Here is a 20,642-nt window from a genome sequence, read left to right as displayed (position 1 = left end):
ATAGTAGTGATATATATTATACTCTTACTCCATGCAAAGCATGGTACTAAGGAGGTTTTCACCTCTCCTGTGGCCTCACAGCACTTATGTACATATCTGTAATTTATTTATTGATATTAATGTCTGTCTCCCCCTCTGGACTGTAGCCTCATTGTGATCAGGGAAAGTTTCTACCAACTGTGTTGTATTGTGTTTTCCCAGGTGCTTAGTACAGTGCTCTGCACACAGTAATTGCTCCTTAAATATTGATTGAGGGTGGGGAAAGAATTCACCGGTAAGAATCAAACATGGTCCTTGGCCTTCGAAAGGCTTCACAGTCTAAGCAGAAGGGAGAAAGGGGACTGGCGGCAGGCACGGGAGGAGAAAATACAACAATAAAAACACAAAATCCCCAGATAAACGCACAATAAAATGAAAGATGTGGGGTACTGTGGTCGGAAGAGCAGTGCTAGGGTTCTCGAGGCTGAGAGTCTGTAGGCTATGAGGGCTACAGGTGAGGCCGTCTCAGCACTCTGTGTTTGTCAAGGGGGTCAGTGGTCTCTGCTGCCGTTGCTTTCAATGTCAGTGGTATTTACCGGGGCCTTATTGGGTTCCAAGCACTGTACTAAGCGCTTGGGAGAGGACAGTATAACGCAGCTGGTCCACACGTTCCCTGCCCTCACTGAGCTTATGGTCTCCAGCCGAGATGGAGAGAGACCTTTTGGGAACGGGCACCAAGAGGGGCAGTGAGGAGGATGGCCCGCACTCAGCCCCACTCTCAGGTGCTTGGAAGGCCAATGGATGCCTGGCTTTCCTCCTGAGATGGCGGCAAGGCTTAGCCTGGTCCCTGGCACATGGTAAACACCTAACCAATGCCTCAGTTATTATTTATTGGACTGTTTTGGGCCCAGGTTGAGGAAGCTTGCAGAAGCTAGGAGCAGCGTGGCTCAGTGGAAAGAGCCCGGGCTTGGGAGTCAGAGGTCGTGGGTTCTAATCCCGGCTCCGCCGCTTGTCAGCTGTGTGGGCTTGGGCAAGTCGCTTCACTTCTCTGTGCCTCAGTTACCTCATCTGTAAAATGGGGGATAATAATAATAATAATAATACTGTTGGTATTTGTTAAGCGCTTACAATATGCAGAGCACTGTTCTAAGCGCTGGGGTAGATACAGGGTAATCAGGTCCCACGTGAGGCTCACAGTTAATCCCCATTTTACAGATGAGGTCACTGAGGCACAGAGAAGTGAAGTCACTTGCCCACAGTCACACAGCTGACAAGTGGCAGAGCCGGGAGTCGAACTCATGACCTCTGACTCCGAAGCCCAGGCTCTTTCCACTGAGCCACGCTGAAGACTGTGAGCCCTACGTGGGACAACCTGATTACCTTGGATCTACCCCAGCGCTTAGAACAGTGCTCGGCACATAGTAAGCGCTTAACAAATGCCAACATTATTATTATTAAGCTCTCTCTATTATTTGCCTCAGACTTGCTCCCTTCATTCACTGCCCCCAACCCAGGCCGTCAGCTCTTTTGCACATATCTGTAATTTACTTATTTATATTAATGTCTTTCTCCCCTTCTAGACTGTAAGCTCACTGGGGACAGGGAATGTGTCTATCGTTGTACTCTCCCAAGCACTTAGTATAGTACACCGCACACAGGCTCTTAATAAATGTGAAGGAAGGAGGGAAGGAAGGCGCTGGGGAGGAAAAGAGGAAGGGAGAGAGGGAGGGAGGGGAAGGAGGAAAGGAAGGCGATATCTAGTGGAAAGAGCAGACCTCTCTTTCTCTCTACCTCTCCCCGCGTCTCCGGGATGACGTGCTGATAAAATGAGCGAACAGATGGGAAGACTCTCTGGAAAAAGAAAGAAAGCACTGTACCCATGCGAGGTCATTTGAATCCCCACCCTGGATCTCTTCCTTCACCATCTCTGGGGAGGACTGATCTGGCAACAGGGTGGGAGTGTGAGCAGGGTCTAGCCCTCTCTTCCCTTTGTCAATTCCTGCTGAGGTCACGCGTCCTCGGGCTGAACTCCCGGAGCCCAGGGAGGGCTGGAGAAGCCACTGAAATCCCGTCCCTTCCTGGCACCGGGGCAGAAGCCAACAGTTTGCTAAACCTTCAGCTATTCCAGCCTGGCGCCACATTGATATGACGGTCGGGGGGACTTCAGGCCCAGAGTGGTTATGCTGTTTTCCCGTAAGCATTCAGCACTGGACAGATGTGGATTCGTCCTCTGGCTCTGGGTCTTTTGACTCTGGCACTCGCTGGGAGGCTCGGTCTGTCTGCAAGACTCTGCGCCTTCCCCAGATGATGAACAGCACATTATTCCTTTGACCGCATCAGGATCCTATTCTGTGAGTTGTGATCCTGCTGCCTTTCCTATTCATTTTCTTCCACCTTTCCCAATGAAATGGAGAACACGTCACTTCACTTCTCTGGGCCTCGGTTCCCTCACCTGTAAAATGGAGATGGAGACCGAGCCCCATGTGAGACGTGGACTGTATCCAACCTGATTAGATTGTGTCTTCACCAGCGCTTAGTACAGTTCCTGGCACATAGTACGCACCTAACAAATGCCATAAAATCTAAATGAATAACACATAATAAGTGAGGACTGGTGGTGTCCAGTGACATGAGCATGGTTTAGCCTCTCAGCTGTTATAATGGTTTCGTGGAGTTGACCGTGTCTTTCTCTAGAATAATAATAATAATGTTGGTATTTGTTAAGCGCTTACTATGTGCAGAGCACTGTTCTCAGCGCTGGGGTAGATACAGGGTAATCAGGTTGTCCCACGTGGGGCTCACAGTCTTAATCCCCATTTTACAGATGAGGTAACTGAGGCTCAGAGAAGCGAAGTGACTTGCCCACAGTCACACAGCAGACAAGTGGCAGAGCTGGGATTCGAACCCATGACCTCTGACTCCCAAGCCCGGGCTCTTTCCACTGAGCCACGCTGTGTGTGTGCAGTGTATATTTTGGGGCCCAGGGAGTTGCTTTGTTTTCCAGTGAATACAAGGGTTGCCATTCTCTGTCTCCCTCTCCCCCACTCTCCTCCCCGGAAACTTCGGTCAGTGGTTTTCTTTTATTCTCAGGGTATTTGTTAAGCGCTCACTATGTGCCTGACACTCTACTTGGTACTGGGGGTAGTTACAAACTAATCAGGTTGGACCCAGTCCCCGTCCCACATGAGTCATAGTCTTATTTCCAGATGAGGTCACCGAGGCACAGAGAACTGAAGTAACTTGCCCAAGATCACGCAGCAGACAAGTGACAGAGCCAGGATTAAAATCGAGGTTCTTCTGTCTCCCAGGCCTGCGCTCTCTCTACCGGGCCTCACGGCTTCTCCTGCTGTTTCATTGAGTATTTACTGTGTGCAGAGCACTGTACTAAGCATTTGGGAGAGTACAGTAAGCTCATTATGGACAGGGAATGTGTTTGTGATGTTGTTATATTGTATTCTCCCAACGCCGTGCACACAGTAAGCATTCAGAGTAGACGACTGAATTTGAAATACGACTGACTACAAAAAACAGAGTCGGTCGATACAGTCCCTGCCTTCCAGGACCTTACGGTCTAATGGACAATTTCCGGTGGCCTGGATGGTCACAGAGATTTCGGTGGGTGACCAGCCCACCGGGCAGTCCTGCCAAGCCGGCGTGACACACTCTTTAATTGGGCGACGAGTGGACTCAGTTGCTTCTCTCCCTTTTCAGCCCTTCCTGGCCACCCCTTTGCCTCCTTTGTCTCCTTTGCTTCGTGACCGAGATTTAGTCTCTGACGTGTGGCATTTCCTGCTGTGCAGTGCCCTTGTGCACTTTCAGAATTCCATAAAAGGTGGAGGTGAAGGCGAAGAGCGGAACCTGGAGAAGTAGCGCGACCCAGGCCCGGGAGTCAGAAGGACGTGGGTTCTAATCCCGGCTCTGCCGCTACCCTGGTGTGTGACCTTGAGCAAGGCATTTCACTTCTCTGGGCCTCATCCGCAAAGTGAGGATTGAGGCTGTGAGTCCCCATGTGGGGCAGGAACTGTGTCCAATCTGATTAGCTTGTACCTACCCCAATGCTTAGTACAGTGCCTAGCACATAGTAAGTGCTTAACAACACCATTTTAAAAAAAACAACCTGGGAGAACAAACACAGGGAGATTCCTAGGCTGATAATGGCAAATAATGAAATGTTCATTCATTCACTAGTAGTAAATGTTTATTGGGTGCAGAGCACTGTTTTGGGAGCCTAATGGAGACAGAGCACTGTACTGGGGGCTTAATGGGGAAGAGCATTGTGCTGGCACTTTTTAATGGGCAGAGCACTGCCCAGGTTGTGTACCGTATCAAGGGACTGTCCTGGATACCTATTGCGTGCTCTTGGGAGGGTACAATAGAAGTAAAAGATGACGTGGTCCCTGGTCTTGGAGCTTAAAATCTAATGGGGGAAATAGGCAGACACATATTGCGTACTTACAGTGGGAACATTCTCCGTCTTTAGGCTGGAAGCTCCTTGTGAGCAGGGAAAGTGTCTAATTAGCTCTTCTGTTGTACTATACCAAGGGCTTAGTACAGTGCTCGGTACATGGTAAGCACTTGAATACCATTGATGATGATGATGATAGTAATAATGTAGGTATTTGTTAAGTGCTTAGTATGTGCCGAGCACTGTTCTAAGCGCCGGGGTAGATCCAGGGTAATCAGGTTGTCCCACATGAAGCTCACAGTCTTAATCCCCGTTTTACAGATGAGGTCACTGAGGCGCCGAGAAGTTAAGTGACTTGCCCAAAGGCACCCAGCAGACAAGTGGCAGAGTGGGGATTAGAACCCACAACCTCTGACTCCCCAGCCCGGGCTCTTGCCACTAAGCCACGCTGCTTCTCCGGCCATGCTGATGATGTGTTTTGGAGCCTTGGGTGTTTAGGGTGTGTTTATCGGTAATGCCTTGCTTGTTCTGAGGATCTTTGACATCATTAGATTGTGGCTTACTGTGGCCTCATGGATGGAGCACGGGTCTGGGAGTCAGAAGGACCTGTGTTCTAATCCCAGTGCCGACACTTGTCTACCGTGTGACCTTGGGCAAGCCACCTAACTTCTTTGTACCTCACTTACCCCACCTGTAGAATAGGGATGAAGACTGAGTGCCATATGGGACAGGGACTGTGTCCAACCTGATTAGCTTGTATCTGTCCTCATGCTTAGTACAGTGCCTGGCACATATTAAGCACTTACCAAATACCGTTTAAAAAAAAAAAAAAACCTCTAATGAATCGAAGTCTTTTATTTCCTGCTGGCACCGCCACCCGCCCCTTGGCTCCTCTGGCCTCCACCAATCCAGTAGTCCTGCTTAAAGCCAAAGATCCACAGAGGTCCGGAAAGGCCCGTAGACCTGATAACTCTAGAAACCGGACAGCCAAAACAAACAGCATCTGTAAAAGTTGAGCTGACGGTATGGAAATGGTTGTGTACAACCAGAAAAGCGGAGAAGAGAACTAAACAGGATTTCAGCCCCAGCATTATCATAAAAAAACCCCAAGAAGGCGACCCAGTAATTCTGAAGTTTATAAATTTAATTTATTTTTTTATATTGTCGAGCTGGAGACTTAACTACTGTTTGCCCTGAACAATGGGGCAAGCCGAGCATGAAATTAAATGTCAGAGGCATTAAATCTGCAGATTTTTTAACTTTTTATATGGTCACTTTTCAAAGGGCAACAGCAAGTTGAAAACTAGTTCGGCTCTAGAAAACCTCACAGAACGAAACACGTTTAAGGAGTGGGGAATAATGTAATTGGAAATCTAGCAGGGAAAGCTGGCTTGGCTGTTTGCAGGCTGAGAGGGGTTTGCTCCTTCATCATCAATAAGCCTAAAGAAATTGCACGGAGCAGCTCTGCTTCTGTAGAAAAAGCATTGAAAAATAATGGGACGGCAGAAGAAGGAAATGGGGAGAAGATCATTTTGGAATTGTTTTGGGGGCTTCGCCTTTGGTTTTTAAGCACGCCAAACCGAGGAGCGAAGACCCAGCAGAAAATGTGTGTCCCCACTGCCCTGCTCTCGATAGCAGATGCGGCACCAGGACTTTTCAATGTTAAGGGTCCACATTTTCAAATCAGAGAGGTCAAGGAGTGCAGCCAGTAACAGTCTGATCCTTCAGCCTTTCTCTGAACCTGTTCTGAATGTCAAATGTGCCAGGCACTGTACTAAGCACTGGGATGGATACGGGCAAATTGGGTTGGACAGAGTCCCCATCCCGCATGGGTCTCACAGTCTAAATCCCCATTTTGCAGACGACATAACAGGCACAGAAAAGTTGAGGGACTTTTGCAGGGTCACACAGCAGACAAGTGGTGGATCCATGATTAGACCTCAGGTTCTTCTGACTTCCAGGCTCATGCTCTATCCACTAGGTCATGCTGCTGTGTGGCAGGGGGAGGGGTTCATTTAATTCCTTAGATTTGTTGTTGGAGAAATGAAAAGTTTTAGAAGGCGAAGGCAGACTTCCCGGCTGGCATTAATGGCAGTGTTCTCTTCTCTCTGTTTCCAGTCTGGTGCGGTGAAGCTGTCCAAACCAGTGGCTCTGTGGACCCAACAAGATGTCTGCAAGTGGTTGAAGAAACACTGCCCAAATCAGTATCAGATCTACAGTGAGTCATTCAAACAGCATGACATAACGGGTAACGTATGCAGCATCAGAAATATTTCCCTTTTTCCCCCCCTCCACCTATACCACCTTTCCCCACTTCCATGCAGCATCAGAAATATTTCCCTTTTTCCCCCCTCCACCAACACCATATTTCCCCACAGCCTGTAGATGAAGCCCTGAGATCTTCTTACTGAGAGTATCCTATGGGGATGAACATTCCAGAGTTGATTGGGTCATTTTTTTTATGGTATTTGATAAGCGCTTACCATATGCCCGGCACTGTTCTAAGCAATGGGGCAGATACAGGATAATCAGGTTGGACACAGTTCATATCCCACATGGGGCTCACAGTCTTAGTCCCCATTTGACATGAGGTAACTGAGGAACAGAAAAGATAAGTGACTTGCCCAGGGTCACACAGCAGACAAGTGACAGAGCTGGAATTAGAACCTAGTTCCTTCTGACTCCCAGGCTGTGTCCTAGCCACTAGGTCATGCTATTTGTATGATATTTAAGCCCTTAATATGTGCCAGGCACTGTACTAAGCGCTGAGGTAGAATCACAGTAACTAAGTTTGCATTGGTTATGGTGAATCGATAACATAATGTCTGCAGTTTGAAGAGGGCCAAAATGTTCAGCATAAACGAAGTTGCGTGTGAGTTTAAGAAAAGAGAGAGAGGTTGTGTGTGTGTGTGTCTGGTTCAGTACATTTAGCAGACAGGATTTCAGGAATCAAAGAGCAGGTGAGAGATGATCGTTGTGAGCAGGGAAAACATCTACCAACTCTGTTGTACTGTACTCTCCCAAGGGCTTGGTTCAGAATTGTGTACTCAGTAAATTGCTCAATAAATGCCACAGAAGATAATAATGGTCATCAGACCAAGAGAACTGGGCAAGCAGAGGTATTTTCTAGTGATCTGAGCACACAGTGTGGAAGAGGACTTCTAAGCCCCATCTGATTGGGGTTGCTTCACAGGGATGTGAGTGAGAACAAAATTCATTTTCCCTGAAGACCTTTGGCTGCTTTGGAAATGCAGCTACTCATATAGTGAGATACTGAGACAGTGTGCCCTGGAGCAATTCTGGCATCGCTCTTATATTGTATTCTTCCCAGTGTTCAGTACAGTGTTCTGCACACAGGGAATGCTTTATAAGTACCATTGATTGATTGACTGATTAATCTCGGCCCCCAACGTACTTTGAACACAGGTCTAGTTTCGGTGGGAAATGATGCCGAGAAGATTTTTTTTTCCAGATCTAGGTATATTTAGGAAGCTTTATGGACTTTCCACTCCAGACAAAGGTCCTGCCTAGTGAAAAAAAGACAAGGTCTTCCTTCCTTGCTTTTCTGGTGAGGGGTTGGAGGGAGAAAGGAGACAGACAGACAGACACATGCAAGCACGCTCTGGAAATTAAAGGATTGGTTTTCCCTTCTCAACCAGGCCTCTGACCTAAGCAGGATCTCCCTCTCTTTCCCCAGTGACTCCAAATAGCAATAGAGAGTAAAGACATTCCCTGCTCACCTCTCACCATAGAATTCATGGAGATTCATGAGGTCTCCATGAATGCACTTAGCTTCTCAGGAAGTGGAAAAACAAGGCACGGTTTCTTGACTGTCCTTGGAAACCAGATCTTTGTACTGTAGTGCGTTAGCGGTCGGGAAGTGCAGTGGAGGGTCTCGATCAGGGTCTCCGGAGGAACAGTTAGTCAAAGCCACTGAACGGCTTCGGAGAAAGAGCCTGTTATTCAAGTCTCAGAGCTTTCCACGAGGGGGCATTTGGTGTCATGTGGAGAGGCAGATGGGGGCAGTCACCAGGGCCTCCCATTCTTTCATTCATTCGATCGTATTTATTGAGCGCTTACTGTGTGCAGAGCACTGTTCTAAGCACTTGGAAAGTATAATCCAACCACAAATAGAGACAATCCCTCCACTTAGACTGTGAGCCCCATGTGGTACAGGGACTGTGCCCGACCTGATTCTCTTGTATCTATCCCAGTGCTTGGTACAATGTTTGGCACATTGTAAGAGCTCAACAAATACCACGATTATTATAATTTGAGACTTTTTACAGTACTTTTTCCATCTCTTCTAGACAGCTCGTCGTGAGCAGGAAATACGTTTACCCGCTCTATTATTTTGTACTCTCTCAAGCACTTTGTACAGTGCTCTGCATGAAGTAAGCGCTCAATAATTTTGTTTGATTGATTGATTCCCAGTAACGCAGTCTTAGAGGCTAGCCTGGGCCCAGCAGTGATTTAGGCAAAACAAGCAGTAATCTCGACCAAACCATGGACGTCCTAGGGGTGGGCTAGGGAGGAGGCTAAAAAAGTTGTGGATTGATAAATTACTGGCCCTGCTTTACAGAGTTAAAAACAGAGTACATTCCATTCCCTCATCTTTTATGGGCAGATTCCTCTGGCTACTGATTAGCTCCTTATTTTATGATAATCGTTAAGTACTATGGTACAACGTGCCAAGCACTGTTTTAAGCACTGAGGTAGATACAATATAATCAGGTTGGACACAGTCCCCATCCCACATGGGGCTCACGGTCCAAATAGAAGGAAGGAGACTTCCCTAGAACGGTCACTCCAATATTAGGATCATAAAGCAAACCTCCACACTTCCATGATCTTTCCCTGGATACCAGAAAAAGCGTTAATAAAAAATTTCTAAAGGTGAGAAGTTTAAAGATGAAATAAGTCCATTCGTAGGACATGACACAGATCTAAACTGAAAGACTTTCTCATTTTACTTTAAACTGTAAGCTCCTTGAGGGCAGGGAACGTGTCTACCAACTCTGTTGTACTGTATTCTCCCATGCATTGTTATGCCCTTACTATTTGCCATACATTGTACTAAGCGCTGAGGTAGGTACAACAAAAACACATTGGACACAGTTCCTGTCTTATACAGGGCTCTCAGTCTTCACACCTGATGGGTTATCTGATGAACTAAGTTTGAAAGAACCTGTTTTCTTTAGCCCGTGTTTGAGAACCTCTTTTCCCAGCTTCAGTCAATTAGTGGTATTTATTAAGCGCATACTGTGTGCAGAGCACCATACTAAACGCTCGGAAGAGTACAATAAAAGAGATTTGGTAGATACTTTTCTTGCCTACAACATGCTTACTGTCTAGAGGGGGAGAGCCTCAAAGAGCAAAACTCCAAATCTGGATCCACTGGGGTCTAGATACCAGAAACCTGGCCACCGTTCTCTTTTTCCCTGAGGACCTCTCTGTGACTTTGTTACTTTGAAAGTATTGTGATCCCTCCGTCTGTCTTGAATTAGCTCTGTGGCAGCTGACTCACCTAACCTTGTCAGCTTCTTCTCCATATTCAAACTGGGGGTGAAACCCCCTGCCCCCGCCTACTTAAAGAGAGGGCTTTTGTGGGAAACAGCGTGGCTTACTCTTTGCAGAGCACTGTACTAAGCATTTGGGGCAGTACAATATAACAGAGTTGGTACATACGTTCCCTCTCCAACAGGAGCTTACAGTCATTCATTCATTCAATCGTAGTCCAGAGGAGGAGACAGACATTAATATAAATAAGTAGATTACAGATGTATGCCTAAGTACTGTGGGGCTGAGAGCGGGGGATGAATAAAGGGAGGAAATGAGGGATGCAGAAGGGAGTGGGATAAAAGGAAAAGAGAACAGAACCGCAACAGAACTCATCTTTTCCCCTCAAACCCAGCGCTCCCCCCCCAACTCTCTCCTCTGTCGATAACACCCCCATTTTGCCTTCCCCAGAAGCCCGCAACCTTGGAGCCATCCTTGATCCCATTCAACTCTCGGGTTCAGTCTCCTGCCAAATCCTGCTGCTTCTTCGTGCATGGCCATCTCCCAGCCCCACTCTTAACTCCTCTCCAACTGCTTCCACTCTGGCACAAGCTCTTCTACAGTCTTATGGTGGCTAGATGATTGTGTGCCTCCTTGCTGGGCTTAGCCTCCAGCCTCTCCCCTTTCCTGCCTTTCCTACTGAAACCTAGCCCGCAACACTCCACTTCCCCTAATGTTGTTCAAATCTTCTCTATCACGCTGTCAACTTCTTGCCCACGTCTGGCCTCTGACATGGAACACCTTCCCTCTTCATATCCAACAGATGATCACTCTCCCTTCCTTCAAAGCCCTATTAAAAGCACATCTTCTACAAGAGGTCTTCTCTGACAAAGTCCTCATGTCCTTTTCTCCCACTCCCTTCTGCGCCTCCTGGTCCCTTTGATTTGTACCCTGCATTCACCCCTTCCTCAGCCCCATGACATTTATGTACAGATTAATATCTGTAATTTATTTATATTAATGGTGGTATCCCCCTCTAGGCAGAGCTCATTGTGGGTAGAGAACAGGTTTAATACTTTTATATTATACTCTCATTCATTCAGTCATATTTGTGAGCACTTACTGTGTGCAGAGCACTGTACTAAGTGTTGGAAAGTGCAGTTTGGCAACAAATAGAGACAGTCTCTACCCAACAACAGGCTCACAGTCTCCTAAGTGCTCGGTACAGTGCTCTGTGAACAGTAAGCGCTCAATAAACACAGTTGGACGCTCATGCCCGGATCATTCTCCCCCTTTCCTGTCTGCTCTCTTCTGTTTCTCCAGCTACTCCCTTAGTTCCCCCAAAGCCAGCCTTCTCGCTGTCCCTCACCCTCGACTCTCCCATCTCCGTCCCCTCACTCTCACCGTTCTCCAACTTGGAGCCTTCTGAGCGTCAGATGGCTCTAAGTGCCGGCAACGCCGTCCTAAAATCCCACCTCCTCCAATAAGCCTTCCTTGATTAATCTCCCAGGACCCTGAACTGTATCATCTCTTCAGCCAACTCTATCACTTACTGTCTTATTTACATCCCCTGAGCCCGCTTCTCTAGATGTGTACTCGGTTACTGATTTTGACCACGGTAGTTGTAAACCTGTTTATCTTTGTCTCCCCCTGTATGAGTGTAAACTCTTTGTGGGTAGGGAGCATGCAATGTCTTTATTTTGTACTCCCCAAGCACTCGTGAAGCGGGGTTTCAGTAAATATTGCTGTTCTACCGTGTCGAAGACAAGTAGCATAAGGGAGAAGAAGTATTGCCTAATGGAAAGAGCATGGGCTTGGATATCAGAGGACCTGGGTTCTAATCCAGACTCTGCCGCTTGCCAGGTGTGTGATCTTGGGCACACCACTTAATTTCTCTATGCCTCAGTTTCCTCATTGGAAAATGGGGATTCCATATTTCTTCTCCCTCCTTCTCTGACGGTGAACCCCATGTGGGCCAGGGATTTTTTTCTTGATTTGAATAGCATGTATCTACTCCAGTGCTTAATGCGGTGCTTGGCAAGTAGTAAGCATTTAAATACCATTATTATTATTATTATTATTATTATCATTAAGGGAGTGGGTCTGCCACAAATCAGTCCTTTTAGCAACTCTTGCACCCAAATTCCATTAACATCATCTGTAAACATAAACACAACCTAAATACTCCACTTAGGGGTATAATTAGATTTTTTTGTTTATTATTAGGAATCCCTAATTGTTTCTTTGGACACATCCTTATCAAGTTTATAAAATTGTTCTCTTCTGTTATTTTCACAGAACAGTCCTAATACTTTCTGTTTCTGTTGTGAAGTGCAATCCTGTGAAGCAGCGTGGCTCAGTGGAAAGAGCACGGGCTTGGGAGTCAGAGGTCATGAGTTCGACTCCCGGCTCTGCCACTCGTCAGCTGTGTGACTTTGGGCAAGTCACTTAACTTCTCTGTGCCTCAGTTACCTCATCTGTAAAATGTGAGCCTCACGTGGGACAACCTGATTACCCTGTATCTACCCAGCGCTTAGAACAGTGCTCGGCACATAGTAAGCGCTTAACAAATACCGACATTATTACTTGTACTTCCCAAGCAGTAAGTAATGTTACACTCAGAAGGTGCTCACTAAATAGCAATACTGTTTGTACCCTTGACTTTCATATATGGGGTTCAATAAGTCCTGTTTTAATAGATGACAAAGGAAAATAATTGTCCACTGTGTTTTTGTTTGGTGAGATACTGCTCAGACGACTTGAGTTTAGCAAAATAAAGCGCATGTATATTTCACCAGTATTCTCCAGTTCAAAGCTGATCTTTAGCTCACAGATTGGAAACCTTTTGGTTTAGGAGAGAGAAGCCTAATGACCTAATGGTTAAAGCACAGGCCTTTGAATCAGCAGGCTTGGTTTCTAACGCCGGCTCCGCCACTCATCTCCTCTGTGACCTTGGGCAAGTCACTTCACTGTGCCTTAGTTACTGAGACTGGTCACACCCTGGCCAAGCTAACAAACTTAGCTCACTAGCTCCAGAGGTGCGTTAGCAGGGAGCGATAGGAAGCAGCAACACTTCCCGTTCTTCCCGGTGCTACCTACCCTTGAGGAGCTGGGTGAGCCATTAAGGCCAAGCAATAGACCCCGAATGAGAAAATTACAGTGGATCTTGTCGCACGATCCTTTTTCACCCCAAATTTGGTCAACAGAAGGGAAGAGGATTGGGAAGTAGCAAGGTGTATCTGCAAGGTATATACATCCGTGAACTCCTGGTAGTAGGTTGGAACTCTGTCACAACGATTTCGCGGGTCGCCTCTACCCAGAGTCGGAGAATCCCACTCTACCAGATCCTGTCTGGTGCCGAGAGACCCGTCGGACCTTCTCGCTGGAGCTAGGAGGAGTGTTCTAGGAAATTGACCCAGGAACTTGAAAGAAGCCCGTTTGGCGTGGTTTGAGATGTAACCTGTTTGAGGTTACTTGTTTGGGGGGTAGCCCATTTGGAGTCTCCTGATAGGAAGCCCGTTTGGGGCGGTGAGTTGGCCTTTTTGGAGTTACTTGAAAGGAAGCCCATTTGGAGTGGGTTTTGAGGTGTCTAATTCCCAATTTTAGCAAAGCCAAAAGTGGGGTATCATGCTGACCAAGTGTATTTATTGCTTATTAGGCTAAGAATAGCTTTGCTCCTGAGGGCTATCTAACATGGGTTCTTTATACTATCATCTTAATAAACATTTCCATCACCCATAACCCTCGAGTCTGTGAATCCATTTCCAACTCTCCGATCTGTTGATTAGCTGCATCCACTCATTCATTCAATCGTATTTATTGAACGCTTACTGTGTACGTAGCACTGTACTAAGTGCTTGGAAGGTACAATTCAGCAACAAATAGGGGCAGTCTCTGCTCAGCAACTACCCCAGGGCTCAGTACAGTGCCTGGCACATAGTAAATGCATAACAAAATACCATTTTTTAAAAATGAAGCTTTTGAGCAACTGATGCACAGAGAGCCATACAATTTATGGTTCCCCCTCTTGCCGCACATCATCATCCAAAATGACATCAAGTTATGTTATCAATCACTCATATTCATTGAGTGCTTACTGAGTGCAGAGCACTGAACTAAGTGCTTGGGAGAGTATGATATAACAGAGTTGGCCAACACATTTCCTGGCCACAACAAGCTTACAGTCTGCACTGTAAGGTTTTCATAGCCACAGCTATTGCTGGCAGAAAAATACTAATAATAATGGTATTGTATTAATAATGTTGGTATTTGTTAAGCACTTACTATGTGCAGAGCACTGTTCTAAGCGCTGGGAGAGATACAGGGTCATCAGGTTGTCCCACGTGAGGCTCACAGTTAATCCCCATTTTACAGATGAGGTAACTGAGGCACAGAGAAGTGAAGTGACTTGCCCACAGTCACACAGCTGACAAGTGGCAGAGCCGGGAGTCGAACTCATGACCTCTGACTCCGAAGCCCAGGCTCTTTACACTGAGCCATTAATAAATACCTTCTGACTCCCAGGTCCGTACTCTGTCCTGTAGACTGTAAACCCATTGTGAGCAGGGAATATATCTGCCAACTCTGTTATAATGTATTCTCCCAAGTGCTTAGTATAGTGTTCTGCACCCAGTAAGCGCTCAATAATTGTGCTTGATTGATTGATTAGTATACTGTTATTTGCATCATAGGCCCCAGTAAATATGATTGAGCCATATTTGACTCCGATATGCATCTTCTTCCTGTTTTGTGCTTTGAGTCTTCTTGTACTTGGAGCTAACTGACAAATATTTTTATTAGACTGTAGCTTCGCCCCATGACCATTCTTTGTCCATGATCATACAGGGTCTATTTTTGTAAAAGAAATTATTGTGAAGATGATACATATCTGATTGCTGAATTTTCAAATTCTTCCTGCAACAGCCTTTTGAGATTATTAGAGAGTTCTCAGGACAAAAAAAGCACTGAAGACCATAGTATGAATTGCTCTAATTATGCCCTGGAGCCATGAGCCATGTTTTTCTCTTTTTAAGGTGAATTTACCTTTTTTATGGCATTTGTTAGCACTTACTATTTGCCAGGTGCTGTACTTAACACTGGAGTAGGATTGAGATTATCCGTTTGGACATAGTCCTTGTCCCACATGGGATGTGTGGGAAGCAGCGTGGCTCAGTGGAAAAAGCCTGGGCTTCGGAGTCAGCGGTCATGGGTTCGACTCCTGGCTCTGCCACTTGTCAGCTGTGTGACTGTGGGCAAGTCACTTAACTTCTCTGTGCCTCAGTTCCCTCATCTGTAAAATGGGGATTAACTGCGAGCCTCGCGTGGGACAACCTGATTACCCTGTATCTACCCCAGCGCTTAGAACCGTGCTCTGCACATAGTAAGCGCTTAACAAATACCAACATTATTATTAATTCCCCTTTTACAAATGAGGTAACTGAGGCACAGGGAGGTGAAGTGACTTGCCCAAGCCCACACAGCAGACAAGGTGATGGAGCCGGGTTTGAAACCCAAGTCCTTCTAATTTCATCTCAACCACACATCTCCCCTTTCCCTGTAAGGATACCAGGTGAAAATGTAACAATACTGGCTAAAGTCTAGATACTCCAAATCCACTTCTGGAAAAATCCACTAAGCTTTTTATCCTATCAAACAAATTAAGACCGTTAAGCATGATGTGTTTTTGGTAAACCCATGTTGTCTGCTTTCATCTCTGGCTTCCCTTCTATTCCTTCTTTATTGATAGCTGTATTAATTGGTCCATCAATTTTCCTGGCATTAAAGTTAATTGGCAGTTCTGTTTTCTCCCTTTTCGAAACCTCAACGACCTCTCCTTCTGAAGCGAATTTTTAGGTAGAATTAATTGAGCTTATGAAGGTTCTTTGGAAAGCTAGGCTGGAATTCAGGTGTGTCTGAGTCTGCTGATTGGAATTAGGCTTCCTTTTTAAATGGTCAGTCAGTTGGGAATGTAGTTATTTTTAGTAGTTACTGAGCATCTGTGGGATGCAGAACACCGCTGTGGGAGCCTACTGTGTTCAGAGCACTTTACTCAGCACATCATGGTCGCTGAGTCCAGAATGAGTGCCCGTGCACTCGCACGCACTGTCCTTGTAAATTGACACCGCCGATGCCGAAACTCACCTAAGACCACGTGTGTAACTGAAAAGGCCAGTGTGGGACTCACAGATCCGAAAATATTACGCACACACCAAAAAACAGTTCCTTGCTGGATCGTTGTGTTTGTCGTTTGCCGTGGTTAACACCATTTTGGCTTTTACCAGCTTGTCTCACGATCCTTATAAAGCTTCTGTTTGGAAAGAACTGTTACCCGATTGTTTAAATTTCTCTCCCCCTCCCTCCCACCCTTCCTTCTACCCCTTTATAGTCAATCCAATTGCCTCTAACCCTCAGTCAGTCAGTCAATTGTATTTATTTAGTGCTTAGTGTATGCAGAGCACTGTACTAAGCGCTTGGGAGAGTAGTATATAATAATAAACGGACACATTCCCTGCCCACAATGAGCCAGCCTGTGGCCAAACCCCATAATACTGCCATTTGGGGTGACCAGTGACCAGAGTTGGTCAACTTCCTCCTCTGTCCAGCCCTTAGAGAGAACCTATTTGCCTCTGCTCTGGACTCGAAAATCCCAGGAATCTCAACATGCCGATCTCAGGAGATGCCAGTTGTCATCAGAGGGCAAGCTTATTTGGAGATTGGTTCCTCAGACCACAGGGCATCCAGCAGACAAAGCATTGAGCACAAAACTGAATGTCTGATGTTTCCAGAGCACTGAATTGGGCACCCATTTGATAACGATGATGACTTTTCCAGGAAGATATGAAGATGGTTGGGTTTTTGTTAAGCACTTACTGTGTGCCAGGCACTGTACTAAGCACTGGGGTAGATACAAGGTCATTGGATTGGACACGGTCCCTATCCCACATTGGGCTCCCAGTCTTAATCCCCATTTTACAGATGAGGTAACTGAGGCCCAGAGAAGTGAAGTGACTTATCCAAGGACACACGGCACTCAATAAACACGATAGAATGCATGAAGTGGCAGAGTCAGGAATAGAACTCAGGTCCTTCCGACTTCCAGGCCAGTACTCTGTTAACTGAGCTGCCCGGTTTTCCTAGCACTTAGATCACTTGGTACTTGGGAGAATAAAGCGCAAGTAATAGACAAGGTCCAGGAGCTTGTACTTGGTCGAATTACGTCGGACAGTTGACCATGGGAGTTGGGCACTGGGCATATGCAACCACACTTTCTCTCGAACAGGGTGGGCTGGCTGGGGGTTTGGCCAGATTCCAGTTGAGGTAACTGCCTTCTGCCTATCTCGCTTTCCACCGGCATCTCAATTAGATTGGGCGTTTTTCACTTCTTGCCTTAAACTCTGGGGCACTATAATTTTGTGGTTTCCAAGCCAGCTTACAGGTTTCCCCCGAGACATACTGCATTGATCTGAGGGGGAAAATGAGCCCAAGGACGAGAGTTTCTTGAAATCCATTTCATCTTTTAGATAGGGGACCTCATGAAGGCCAGGGACCGTATTTAATTCCCACCCGTGGATTTTCTCCCAGTGCTTAGTATAGTGCTCTGCACACAATAAGCACTTAGGAAATAATAAATATCCTAACACTGTATTCTCCCCAAGGAGAATGCTTAGTATAGTGCCCTGCACACAATAAGCACCTAGGAAATAATTTTACTAGTAAATATCCTAACACTGTATTCTCCCCAAGGGCCTACGTAGCCTGTTTCAAGGTATCTAATACTCAGAAACGCCATTGCCCCTTCATTACCCCACAAATGGCTCCTCGTCCCTTTCTCTCTCTACCCAGCGACTGGAACTCTTCACGTGAGCTCCTAGACAAGTCAGGGGAAAGAGCCATCCAATAAGTACAGGAGCAGAGGCTCTGGATTGTTGCTCTCTTAAATATACATCCTGGCAGTTTTTTGAACACCCCACAAGTGAATGGTTCTCCCCCAGCTGGTTCTCTGTTTTTATTCCTTTTTTTTTCATACGTTCAGTTTTTAATTGGACCACCGTGTGAATGAGATCGAGGTCATATTCTGGATACTGCCCTCCTCATTTCAATTAAGCAGGAACTATTAAACCATATTAAAATCATCTCACCTTCACGATTGAGAGAAATCCCTCTTCTCTCAAAACCTGTGCGTTGATATGAACTGTTAAATGTGTTGGGACAAATATTTCTGGAACCCAGGACGGCCAAGTTTGGGGTGGCAAAAAGAACCACCGGGGACCTGATAGCATTAAGCAAAGCATAACGATAGATCCTTTTTGAGGTGCATTTGAAGTCCAAAAAACTCTAGTGCCTCAGGCACATTTAATTTGATGAAGACGCTTTTCTCTTCCAGTAAATGGTGGGCCAATCCCGACACGTACGCAGCTGCTCCTGCACGTGGAATGCACCTAGAGCACGGGCCTGAAAGGCAGAAGGTCATGGGTTCTAATCCCAGTTCCGCACTTCTCAGCTGTGTGACTTCGGGCAAGTCAGTTCTCAGGGCTTCATTTACCTCGTGTGTAAAACTAGGATTGACGCTGTGAGGTCCACATGGGACAGGGGCTGTGTCCAACTTGATTTGCTTGTGTCCACCCCAACGACTAGTACAGCGCCTGGCACATAGTAAGCACTTAAATACCGTCATTATTATTATTATTATTAGTCCCCATTGCCCCTTGTTTGTTCCTCTACCTCCTCTGGCCACCTCACCATTCTCACTGTTCCCTCCTGGATGATCTCAGGAGAGAGAGGCCCTTTGACAGAATGGCAAGAGCTGTGGTGGATCCCCAAACTGGGCAGGTTTGGGGAAAAGGGAAACTCTGGGAACACCGGCTTTCTGAGAGCTTCAGCCTTCCCAAGGGCCTGAGTGCCCACTCCCAGTGTCCCAGCCTCCTCTCTGGTAGTTGCTCAGCCCACACCCAGTTCAGCATTGGCTCAGTGGAAAGAGCCCGGGCTTGGGAGTCAGAGGTCATGGGTTCGAATTCCGGCTCTGCCACTTCTCCGCTGTGTGACTGTGGGCAAGTCACTTAGCTTCTCTGTGCCTGAGTTACCTCATCTGTGAGCCTCTCGTGGGACAGCCTGATTACCCTGTATCTACCCCAGCGCTTAGAGCAGTGCTCTGCATATAGTAAGCGCTTAAATACCAACATTATTATTATTATTATTGGAACATTTTAGTCCATGGCAGCCTCAAGGGGTCTAAGGTAAGGGTGGCATACAGTACATAATGAAGAGTCATTGGGACAGGCTTGTTTCCCTTTTTTCTTCCCATAAATATAATAAAATAGCGATAACTGTGGTATTCGTTAAGCGCTTACTATGTGCCAAGGACTGTCCTGAGCGCTGGGGTAGACACAAGATAATCAGCTGCCGCGTGGGGCTCACAGTCCCAGTAGCAGGGAGAACGAGTATTTAATCCCCATTTAGTAGATGATAGAACTGAGGCTTGGAGAAGTTAAGTGACTTGCCCAAGGTCACACAGCAGGTAAGTGGTGAGCCAGGATTAGTCAATCAATCAATCAATCAGTGACATTTATTGAGCACTCTGTGTGCAGAGCACTACACTAAGCACTTGGAAGAGTACTATACATCCGAGTTGGGAGAGACAGTTCCTGCCCATGACGAGAAGCAGCAAGGCCTAGCGGATAGAGCACGGGTCTGGAAGTCAAAAGGACCCGGGTTCTAATCCTGGATCTTCCACTTTTCTGCTGTGTGACCTTGGGCAACTCTGCCTCAGTTACCTCATCTGTAAAATGGCCCATGTGGGACAAGGATCGTATCCAACTCGATTTGCTGGTATCCACCCCAGCGTTTAGCCCAGTACCTGGCACATAGTACGTGCTTAACAAATACCACCATTATTAACGAGCTTGCAGTCTAGAGGGGGAGGCAGCCATTACTACAAATAAAGAATTTATGACATAATTTATAGATAAGTCCGTAACTCCCGTGGGGTTGAGGGTGGGGCACATACCAAACGCCCAAAGGTCACAAATCCAATTGCACAGATGAAGCAGAAGGGAGAGGGAGCTAGGGAAGAGAGGGCTCTTGGAGGAGATGGGACCTTAGAACCCAGGTCCTCTGACTCCCAGGCCCCTGCCCTTTCCACTAGGCCACACTGCTAAAAGGCCAGTGGCTCTTGGTTTGGGGTGAGAACGTCCACGTGGCGAGATGCCTTTTCTACGGCATAGCTCAGGCGAGAGTCACTGGAATGAAAGTTCCGTGAAAAGGCCGAAAGGTTATTTGGCAAGCGGCCTTCACTGGGCGGGGAGCAGGTTTATTGAGGAGTCTGTTACTTTCTTTTTGAAGGAACAGATCCGGGACCGGCACGCTGGCCAACTGGTGGGGTTCCTCTAATGCCAACCTTCTCATTGTACCTCGATCTCGTCTATCTCACGGCCGACCTCTCGCCTACTTCCTGCCTCTGACCTAGAACCCCCTCCCTCTTCATATCCCACAGAGATTTACTCTCCCACCTTTCAAAGCTCTAATGAAGGCACCTCTCCTCCAAGAGGCCTTCCCTGACTAAGCCCGCATTTCCTTTTCTCCCACTCCCTTGCTCGACTTGCTCCCTTTATTCAACCGCCCCCCGCCCCCTCCCAGCCCCAAAGCACTTACGTACATATCTGTAATTTTTTTTATATATTAATGTCTGTCTCCCCATCTAGACTGAAAGCTTGTAGTGGGTTCAAATCCAGGCTTTGCCACTCGGCAGCTGTGTGACTGTGGG

At 46.7% G+C, this 20,642-nt stretch overlaps 1 protein-coding gene across 4 annotated transcripts in view; it reads left to right on the top strand.

Moving 5' to 3' along the window:
* SAMD12 (sterile alpha motif domain containing 12) overlaps window positions 1-20,642 on the top strand; it is a 275,112-nt gene that overhangs the window by 71,688 nt on the left and 182,782 nt on the right. For 3 of the 4 annotated variants that reach the window (XM_029064092.2, XM_029064097.2, XM_029064096.2), the window contains exon 3: window positions 6,503-6,632. In XM_029064092.2, coding sequence (XP_028919925.1) covers window positions 6,503-6,632 — 130 coding nt within the window. The remainder of the gene's footprint in view (window positions 1-6,502; window positions 6,633-20,642) is intronic. The other variant, XM_029064093.2, reaches the window with a different exon arrangement.

This window comes from Ornithorhynchus anatinus, chromosome 4, assembly GCF_004115215.2.
Source record: "Ornithorhynchus anatinus isolate Pmale09 chromosome 4, mOrnAna1.pri.v4, whole genome shotgun sequence".
Taxonomy (NCBI): domain Eukaryota; kingdom Metazoa; phylum Chordata; class Mammalia; order Monotremata; family Ornithorhynchidae; genus Ornithorhynchus; species Ornithorhynchus anatinus.
The sequence above is the reverse complement of the archived record's forward strand: the minus strand, read 5'-3'. Positions and strand labels throughout refer to the sequence as shown.